Source organism: Ictalurus furcatus, chromosome 29, assembly GCF_023375685.1.
Source record: "Ictalurus furcatus strain D&B chromosome 29, Billie_1.0, whole genome shotgun sequence".
In the NCBI taxonomy this organism is placed as follows: Eukaryota; Metazoa; Chordata; class Actinopteri; order Siluriformes; family Ictaluridae; genus Ictalurus; species Ictalurus furcatus.
The window spans coordinates 1,756,722-1,767,201 of NC_071283.1; the positions used below are offsets into that span (position 1 = coordinate 1,756,722).

Consider the following 10,480-nt stretch of genomic DNA (forward strand, 5'->3'; position numbering starts at 1 on the left):
CGGCAGACAATTTACATCACAAATAAGGAATGTATTTGAAATAAAAACATAAGAGGCTTGAAATTTGTGGAGCTTGAAGTCTCGTTTCCACCAAACATCCCTGCGAAAGATCGTGCAAAATGATTTAGTGCAACCACAATTTCGCCAATTCGAGTAGTTTTCCTCAAAAAAAAAAAAAAAATCACAAAAAGCTCCACAAGTTGCGTCGCAAATTTAGAAAAAAGCCACAGCGTTTTTGCCCGCATCGATCACATCAGCAGACGCATTCTCTTTGACTGATAAAATTAGATAACAAGTCGAAATCAGGCTCATCCATGGGTCTATTTATTAACAATAGCACAATTTATATGGTGAGGAGGCCTTTAATGTAACACTGGGCTTTGGCTAATTATGAGCCAACATGTCATAGTCTTATAGCACAGTTATGCAAACTACTTCCATTTTTACAATCGTCCAAGCAGTATGTTAGTTGGCCAACTATTAGGAATATATATGTAGAATGTAAAGAAAGAGAACATATCATTTCATTTCACTGTACTCACAGCCAGTAGGATTTTTTTTTTTTATTTTTTTAGAATAAATAAAACGTTAATAGGGTCGGTGTTTCCTTTTCATTCTGTATACATAAAAATATATTATTATTATTATTATTATTATTATTATTATTATTAACAACAACAACAACAGCAATGTTCCTAAATTAATTACATGCATGCAGGTGTTTGTGTTCCTCATACTCATTATTATCACTCACTATGAGCACTGATATGTGCTCGTCAATTAAGAAAAAGATGTATTTTATTATTCAATTCCGACTTTTTTGGTTTCCTCCTTTCATCAAATTTGTCTATTTTGGTTTCCTTCCTACATTACCCACAATGCCATTCGACTACCCCGCTTTTCATCATTTAGGGGTGCAACGGTAACGCGGACGCTGTAGCGGGAGCAGGGAATTCTGGGTAGTGTAGTCTATTATATGAGTCCGCCTTCTAGACTTCCGCGATACACGACATACTGACGCTAACGGTTTTACTGGGCAACTTTACGATATCGGAGACGTTTCTAAAGCTGAAACGCTTTAGAGTTAATGGTAAGAGTCACTCTAGAAGTTAGGAAAGAGTTTATTTTTTGTTGGCAGGTTTTGTTTTGTTACGCCAGTTCAACAAAGACAAAGAAAGACTGGATGCAAGTGTATCCAGCTGGCGTTGTAGCTTCCTTATGCACCGAATAAACTGTTTAAACCGTGTACGTGCTGAATATAGACATGACGTTGAATAGCTGATGTTTTGAACGCATAATTAATGTGCAAAAATACTTTTAAAATGGTGTTGATTTGCTTTGTGTTATTTGTTTGTTGTTTACATCTAGCTGACGTCACACATCTCGTCTTTCTCCCGGAAGTTGTTATTGGTCGAGCGCTGAAACAAAGGAATAACGGTGAACGAGACGAGGAATTTGAAGGATCAAAAAAAAAAAAAAAAACTGAAACCTGGTTTCATTTGGGAATAAAGAGTAATTAAAAAACAACAACAAAAAAACACGCCATGTCTGAGAATCTGGAGAAGAGTGAGGCGTCGAACGGAGACTGCGCATGCGCACTGGGCACGGACACGCCAGAGTAAGAACTTGACTACTGTTGCTAAACAACGTTTCTCTTATTTAATTTATCAGTTTTAATATCATTTTTAAAAATTGTTTTCAGAATTAAAACAAACCATGTAAAGTATATATTAATGGAGTGTTTTTTGTTAGTTTGTTTTGCAAGTTTGCTTGGATTATAATATGCAAATGAGGCAGTAGATCCATGTGCTACTTTGCATATCATTAAAATGTATTTGCCAAAAAAATTCATTTTTAAAAAAAAAACACACCTACAACAAGCATATAATTAGCGATTTGCAAATATGTGATGATTTGCATATCACAAAAAAATAACTTAGTGGTTAGCACGTTTGCCTCACACCTCCAGGGTTTGATTCCCGCCGGGGCCATGTGTGTGCGGAGTTTGCATGTTCTCCCTGTGCTGCGGGGGTTTCCTCCGGGTACTCCGGTTTCCTCACCCAGTCCAAAGACATGCATGGTAGGCTGATTGGCATGTCTAAAGTGTCCGTAGTGTATGAATGGGTGTGTGAGTGTGTGTGATTGTGCCCTGCGATGGACTGGCACCCTGTCCAGGGTGTACCCCGCTTTGTGCCCCATGCTCACTGGGATAGGCTCCAGGTTTCCCCGTGACCCTGAAGAAGGAGTAAGCGGTAGAAGATGGATGGATGGATGGATCTTTTAGGGTTTGTTTTAGATAAACAAGTTAGACCTATATAACAGTTTATTAAACTGTATTTTTTAAGTAATAAATGTGCACACACCTCAAGTACTTAATTTACATAAATGAATATGCAAACGAGGCACTGAATTTACTAATTTGCGTATCACATTTATTTCACGCCATGTTTGTTTAGATCACCAATTAGTCAGACTTTAACACCACAGTGTATTCATTTTTTTAATCGCAATGTGTATTTTATTTTTTAAAAATTGTAAAGATCTTTAATGTATTAAACAAAACCAGTTGTCATTGATCTAATTTTGTATATATGATTTTGTTTCTGGGAAACAAATTGATTTCCAATTAAATATTTATACTAGGTGTAGTTGAGTGTGTGTGTGTGTGTGTGTGTTTCATGTTCATATCTTTATGTACACTTTGTGTTTATCTTTATTTGGATTTTTACGAGGTCATATCTACCTGAAGCGTGAAGTGGGTTCATAACTTTGTTTGCAGTGTGTGCCGAAGATAATTTCAGAATAAACTGTTAGTGTTACAGCGCATATCACGTCAAGGAGTGTTTTATTCTTTTTACAGCAATTTAACAACTGCTCATTTTTATTTTGAAAAAAAAAAGTCACACGTTTTATCTATTTATAGTTACGTTTAAGCTAATGTTGTGGAGCATCTGTAAAAAGAGAGGTTCTTGTTTTCATTATAGCAGCTGTAAACAGTCATTCCCTCAGAAATGGTTTGTTTTGGTGATTATTCCGTGTTTCTAACGTGCAGTGCCGGAGGAGTCGAGGCAGGAGGAGGAGAGCCCATGCAGGTGGACGCCAAAACCTCCGCTTACAGCTACAGATACAGCCTGAGCTACAACTCTATCGGCCACTGCATCATCATCAACAACAAAAACTTCCACAAGAGCACCGGTAACACACATTCATATTTATATATTCATTTCATTTTTTATTTTAAAAAAGTACAGTACAATTTTATGGTACAGCCAGTACTGTTTATTTTTGTAATAAAGTTCAGGGATATTTTACTTTGAGCGTTACGTTTTCATTCAGTATCAGTTTTTAAAACTATCTGTTGATTCATCGGTTATTGGCAGGTAGGTACCGCCCACTTAGTTATGAGGATTTCACCACAGTCTCAACATTTTAAAATTGAGCAATTTTAAAATTGAGCAATTTAAAATTTCGATCCGAAACTGATACATTTCCGTAAAGCTGCTTTGTGACAATGTGCATTGTTAAAAGCAATATACAAATAAAACTTTATTGAATTATTTATCGGTAAAATCCACAATCGCTCGACCGCTATAAAACACTATTTATATAACATCATCATTCAAGCTGCTAATAATGTAAAATAAGCACGATGAACAAAAATGATATGATAAAAATGGCATATGATAAGGCCAGGAAGTAAAACTTGGACTAAAGCAAAAAAAAAAAAAAAAAAGAAGACCTGTAAATGTTATGGTAAATATCATACGTTTTCAAATTACTATTTTTTTTTACTGTTCTTTTCCCCTCTGTGTATTTCAGCTTCTTGCTTTTTTCCTTCAGGAAATGCAAACTTAATGGTATCCATGCCTGAATTAGAGACAATACGAGTTATTAACCATTAACCTGGCGAAACCATGCATCCGCCATGTTGAAACCGTGACAGTCAGACACTTACTGTCATGTGGAAGCTTCAGGAACAGTTTTGCTAGCAAGTTTCTGATTTTCTGACGTTCGCTATTTCGGAAGTTACCTTTCTGAAGTAAAGCGTTCTAATCTCAATTTTCCGACCAAAAACAAGGCATGAACCAGCGCAACGGGACGGACGTCGACGCCGCAAACGCCATGAAGACTTTCGGGAAGCTGGGCTACAAAGTGAAGGTGTTCAACGACCAGACCGTAGATCAGATCAAGAAACTTTTAACTGCAGGTAAGACTGATGGAGTCGAGGTTTTTTATATATATATATGTAAACTGTAGTCGCGTGTGGTGTGGTTGTGTGAAGTCTTTGAGTTCTCGTCTGTCACATGGCACTACGTTCAAAGTAAACGTAGCAAAACCATCGCCTTTGTCGGATCTCTCTACGGTCGTAGAAACCGAAGCGCCACCTTCTTTAATTGGCGTGAGGAGACATTCTCACTGTAAGAAAACATTAACGTTGGGGTTTCACGGAATTGTATTGCATTGTTGAATTGGATCGTTGTGTTGTGGTGATGTGGCGTTGTGCCTCTCACAGCCTCTGCATTGTGGTATCAGATTTGCTAGTTGAGATGTGATGTGTTGGGACTGGTGAGATCCTTACAGAGAATTAAAATTGTTTGTTTTTGTGTTCCCTGTGTGTGTGTGTGTCAGTTGCCAGGGATGACCACAGTCGCTGTGCCTCCTTTGTGTGCGTGTTGCTGAGTCACGGAGACGAGGGCGTGTTCTTTGGGACAGACGGTGCGTTGGAGCTGAAGGCTTTGACGAGTCTGTTCAGAGGAGACCGCTGCATATCGCTAGTGGGCAAACCCAAACTCTTCTTCATCCAGGTGTGTGTGTGTGTGTGTGTAGGGTTATCGGGTTGAGGTGCACACAGTGCATACTGTATTGTATCGTACAAGGATGGGATGTACAACAAATTTTTCCCCCTTGTAGGGACATTTGGCTTGTCCCCACAAACAAAACTGCTTTTTATTATTATTTATTTTAAAACCTAAAAGAGCCAAAGGTTTTCCTTTTAAGGAATGAGTTATATTTAGTTGTAGGCATAGTATTAAATAGCTGCATTACGGCATTGGAAGGTCCTCATAAATATTGTAAGAGTATAAACGTGTGGTTTTTTTTCATCAGGCCTGCCGAGGCACAGAGTTGGACCCTGGCATCGAGACTGACAGTGGCACAGAGGATTCGATGAAAATCCCAGTGGAGGCTGATTTCCTTTATGCATATTCTACAGCACCAGGTACCCACACACACATACACAAACAATGTCCTTGTAATCACTGCACCTGAAAAAAGTGTCAATCGCACACTGGCTTGTGTGTGCTGTAGGTTACTACTCGTGGAGGAACACGCAGACTGGTTCGTGGTTCATGCAGTCCCTCTGCGAGTTGCTGAGTAAACACGGCCCACAGCTGGAGCTCATGCAGATCCTGACCCGCGTCAACCACAAGGTGGCACTGGACTTCGAGTCTGCTTCCAGCATGCCTGGCTTCCACGCCAAGAAGCAGATCCCCTGTATTGTGTCCATGCTCACCAAAGAGATGTACTTCACTCCTTGAATGTAAACACACACTTATGTAATGGGGATAAGGGTACAAACAGGCACATTTATTTATTTTTATTTTTTTTTTAATAGGATGAATGGGGATCTGGGGGTGGCGATATGACAATATATTATTATTTTGGTAAATTACGTCACACTGTGGAATATTTACGCGGAATATAGGCAACGGGTGTAGGCAACATAAAACGCGTTTAAAATTTGGCTGTATACTTTGCTTCTTGGTTTTATTTTTAAAGTAAGGCCATCCGTCAATCAACCTCAGTGGGCGGGATCAGCTCTCAGCGTTGGTTTATGGAACAGGAAGACAAAAGTAATCTTTTTTTTTCTCATGGCAGATTTAATGCCTTATTTTTAGGCCTTATTTTGAAATAAAACCACTATAATGTCTAGATAAATACATTTGAAAAACAATAGCATATAAATGCTACTACCTTCTTGGAAAAAGGGGTTCCTCATAGATTTTTTACATTTTTTTGGATAGTTAAGGATCTACATTTAACCTTTTAAGGTGCTAGATGTACAAATCCCTGACTGAGGAAAGTTCAGAATATTTCAGTGTCATTTTAGAAAGAAACTTTGAGAGTTTCTTGGGGGCGAACGCCACTTCCAGATTACTTGAATATTTAGCTAATAGGTCAAAATTTCACTTCATAACCTGCCCCCTAGGGGTTAGAGTTTGGGATGAATGATTTTTTTTTTTTTTTTTTTTTTAATCTTTAGACATATAGTAAATAGGATTCATTAAGAAACGGTTGAACATTGCAAAATGAGCCATAAAGGTCTTGTTAGGGCACTAACGTTGCAGGTAGTTAGCATTAGACGTCGCAAAAATGGCATTTGTTACAGTAGATATGGATTATCATGGGGTTTTTATTTTTACATTTCGATTTTGTGTATGTGTAGTTGTGGCGTTACTCTTTCACAACAGGCTCTCGGACATTTTGTTTTCGTAATTGTTTTCCTCACATCACCTTAGTGTGAAACAAAACTTAGACTGCATATACGAATCACAACGAGTAACTTAAACAAAAAAGATATTTCCTATGATTGTTATACCACAGTACACGCGCTGCATTCCTCAACTTCATTTGATCTACTGTGCTCACTGTTAAAACGGCTAAATTTGTCAGAACGCTGTTGCTAGGCAGCTGGCAAGCACAGCCAACTAATGACTGAGGCTATTCCGTTAGCTAGATACCACATAAAGGCTTTATACAGACAACGTAAGGGCAGTGTGACAGTGAAAATAAGATAAAACTGTTAAAAATGTCTACTTTTTCCTCAGATGTGCTGGTAAATTACTAAGAAAATGCTCCATATGACCAAAACCCACACAGTTGCACACAAGTAATTACTTAGCATTGGCCGTTAACGTTAACATTCAGTGGGTTCTGGTATGTTGACAAATGTCAGTGTTGCATTATGACTTGGAGCTTTATTAACATTACCAGTAATGTGGGTTGTTGGTGTAGAATTTTCTGGTAAACATTAGATTATTGGTGGTTTTATTACATGAATGGCTCAAGTAACATTAACAAGGATTTGAGTCATTATACCAGCAAGGACAGGAGCTTAATATAATTCCTTCAAAGGAAGTAAGGCCACACAAATTGCCCAAGAAAATTGCGTGTCTTGTCAAAGCCTGAGACACAAAGTCATGAGGAAGGCAGTATTGGACCGCAGGACGGTTTTTGAGGTTTATCCAGGTTCTGTTACAGGCCTCTCTCAGGTTTCTCTCGCCTGCGCGCAAACTTTTTTAAGAACTACACCTTGGTCACTGTGGTCAGTCTTTGCTGAATCTGTGTCGATTTCATTTCATTTGAACCTGAGCTGAGCCTTTATCAAATACTTGATCGTGTGGGAAAACCTGAATGACTTTTTTAAATTTACATTCGATGCCCGAACTCCAGTTAAGTCTCGTTTTGTAGCATTTATTATGATGTTTTTTCCCCCACAGTGATTGAAAGGGAGTTTTGTATATGTACGTGTTGTGTATTTATTGTTGGATTTTTGGATGCTGAACATCATATTGTGAACCTGCAGCTTTATTCACCCGTAGTAGAGTTTCAACGACTATCAGCGTTTTATAAAACCAGCTATTACTAATCGAAAAACTAATCAAATCAGGGAACTATCAAATGTGGCAACTGCGTGTTGTGGGATCTAGATATTGGTGTATAATTGGTGCACTAATACGAAGTTCTTGACTGAAGCTTCCTTTGGGCAAGAAATCTTTGCATTCAGCTAACATTTCATGCATTTTTATCCAGGATTTGTCTTTATACTGTCAAGGTGCTGGTTTATGTGTGTGTTTATATAATCCATGGCATTAGATGATGAGCCATAGACTCTGAACTAATCAGCCAGTTGAATTTAATCATGTAATGTTTTAGAGGAACATGACCTTAGAACAATCAGACAATACCTCAAGTGTCCCTTTACTTAGCCAAGTGTCTTTGCATGGACGGACTATCATATGATGTTGGCATGAGCCAAATTAGCCACACGGTGTATGATCCAGACCAGACTGGTTTAAACAGCAGGCTCTGTAAACATTTTTAATAGTAAAGCACCAGTTCCTGTATTTGCTTTCTGTTCGTGAGGATGTGTCTTGCACTGCTTGCATTTGTTGCTTGTAATGGATGTCTTACATGGGATAAATAAACGGCATTTCTTTTGTGCAATAGCTGAATTGTGTAAATCTTTAGTTCTACAGGAGGACTTCCTGTTCTGGGGTTACTTTTCAATGAGTAAAACTCTTATCTACAGGTGCAGTTGTGGCCAGGTTTTAGGCTAAACATCTATCCTGAGAATCACTATATCATTTTGTATTTTACCATGGGTATTCTTAAAAAATGTATGGCCAAAGGTATGTGGACACCCCTCTCTGTAGACAAACGTTGGCAGTAGAGTGGGTCGTACACTGAAGAACTCAGTGACTTTAAATGTGGTACTGTCATAAGATGTCATCTTGCTGTTATTGTGAAATGGATGCGCCTAGGAGCAACAACAGCTCAGCCACGAAGCGGTAGAAGACGCAAAATTACAGAACCGTGCCGCCTCTGGAAGCAACATAAGAACTATGTGTCAGGAGCTTCGTGAAATTGGTTTCATGGCTGAGCAACTGCGCACAAGCCTAAGATCGTGATGCACAATGTCTGGGGTTGGGCTGGAGTGGTGTAAAACCAGTGGACCACTGGACCAGCCCTCCCCAATTCGGTGTGGAGGAAGTCCAGTGGTCTGCACAGAGTCCTGACCTCAATCCCACTTGAACACATTTGGGATGAATTGGAACGTTGGATGTGAACCAGGCCTTCTCGTCCAACATCAGTGCCCAACCTCACTGGTGCTCTTATGCCTGTAAGTTCCCCACAGATACACTCCAAAATCTTTTAGAAAGCCTTCACAGAAAAGCGAAGGCTGTCATAGCCACATAATGGGTTTTGGAATAGGGTGTCCAATAAGCTCATATACTGTAGATGTGATGGTCAGGTGTCCACATAATTATAGCCAAATGTGCATAGTATGGAATGTTGATCTCGGCTGACTAAAATAAATAATCAGTGGAATCCTATTTTAAACACTGGTAATGTATTCTTCACAACAATTTATGGGAATGTTTCAGATAAATCACTTTAAACGTTATTAAAAAGCTACTAAATCTACCGCACCAGTCCCAGCCTGCTATAGCTACACTTTACCTTAGAAATACATCATACTTAAAACACTTTAAGAATGTTTTTGCAATGATTCTGCATTAATGTGTGATTCCATTTAACATCGTGTGCTGGAAACCTGCTTTTATTTCATGTGTTGTCGAGAAAAGAAAAAAAAAAAGTTTTAATGTTTAATTTTAGTTGCACTCAACCCTGTCCAATAGCCAAAACGACTCTTCAGATCTGCGAGTCGGCTCCGTTCGATCACCACAAGCAGTTGCTTCAAGGAACCGACCAACGGCAAACGACACACTCGGCGTGGATGTATTTGGTAAAAGGTTTTAAAAGGAGTATAACTTTTTGTTTTTCAGTCTGTCAATTTCTAAATTGACTGTTGTGTTAATTATTTCTATTTATATTAAATAATTATTGGGCTGTAAAAAGTTGAGGTAGTTTACCAAATAAATTAACGTTGTCGAGTTAGCACGTGCTAGCTAGATGTCTAGTGTTAGCCTCATGTTTATATCAGTTGGGTTTTAGCCTTTAAAACCCTGTTAAACTACGGCAGTCAGATGATATACATGCTGCTCATTCGCATTTAATACATAAATAAATACAGTTTATAAATGTCTTAATTTTTCTGCTGTTCAATCACGAAAAATCTCCTCAGATCTGCGAATCGACTCCCTTCGTTCACATCAAACAGCAGATTCATGGAACCGATTGAAATAACCGACTCTTTACCTTACCAGAGGAAACTCCGTGTGGATGACTATGGTAAGACATTTTTTTTTAATCGAGTATTTTATTTTCTAAATCAACCGTTAGGTTAATTATTTATGTTTAGATGAGGAAACCATGGGGCAATCTTTATACAGTTTTCCAGCAACAGTAGGTATGAATCATTTAATAACAAACCAAATTATTACAAAATAATAACCATGTGCCCAATATTCAAAATGGTGTCCATTTAAAGAAATATGTAAGTCAAAACTGTGCTTTTTACACCCGTCCTTTAGCGTTATGGACAGCAATACGTGTTCTCGTTATAGTTTGTCACTTACGGCTAAATAATGTTTAAGTCCAATTAAACGAGTTTTGACAGGAACTTACTGTAGACGGTTTCCATAAATGGAAATTGGTGGATTACAGATACAAAAAAAAAAAAAAAAAAATTCATTTAGTGAAAGATGTATTTGTTTGATTTGAAATCAAAGTGTCGAGTGTAAACTTTAAATTACAAAAAAATAATAAAAACCTTCCTTATAAATAATTCTCATAC

General features: G+C 38.1%; 1 protein-coding gene across 1 annotated transcript; it reads left to right on the forward strand.

The window, feature by feature from the left end:
* The first annotated feature begins 944 nt into the window (after positions 1-944).
* On the forward strand, positions 945-8,228 carry casp3a (caspase 3, apoptosis-related cysteine peptidase a). Its single transcript, XM_053618932.1, has 7 exons — positions 945-1,090; positions 1,369-1,618; positions 3,053-3,195; positions 4,079-4,207; positions 4,630-4,805; positions 5,107-5,218; positions 5,308-8,228. Exons 2-7 carry the CDS (start codon positions 1,545-1,547, stop codon positions 5,535-5,537), a joined length of 864 nt encoding a protein of 287 aa, XP_053474907.1. The 5' UTR covers positions 945-1,090; positions 1,369-1,544; the 3' UTR covers positions 5,538-8,228.
* The last annotated feature ends 2,252 nt before the right edge of the window (positions 8,229-10,480 follow it).

Bases quoted from the DNA above. Each gene is read 5' to 3' on its own strand.
- casp3a (XM_053618932.1), top strand. From the start codon at position 1,545: ATGTCTGAGAATCTGGAGAAGAGTGAGGCGTCGAACGGAGACTGCGCA. The intron at 4,806-5,106 runs GTGTGTGTGTGT...TTTTTTCATCAG, and splicing joins CCAAACTCTTCTTCATCCAG to GCCTGCCGAGGCACAGAGTT. The intron at 5,219-5,307 runs GTACCCACACAC...TGTGTGCTGTAG, and splicing joins TGCATATTCTACAGCACCAG to GTTACTACTCGTGGAGGAAC.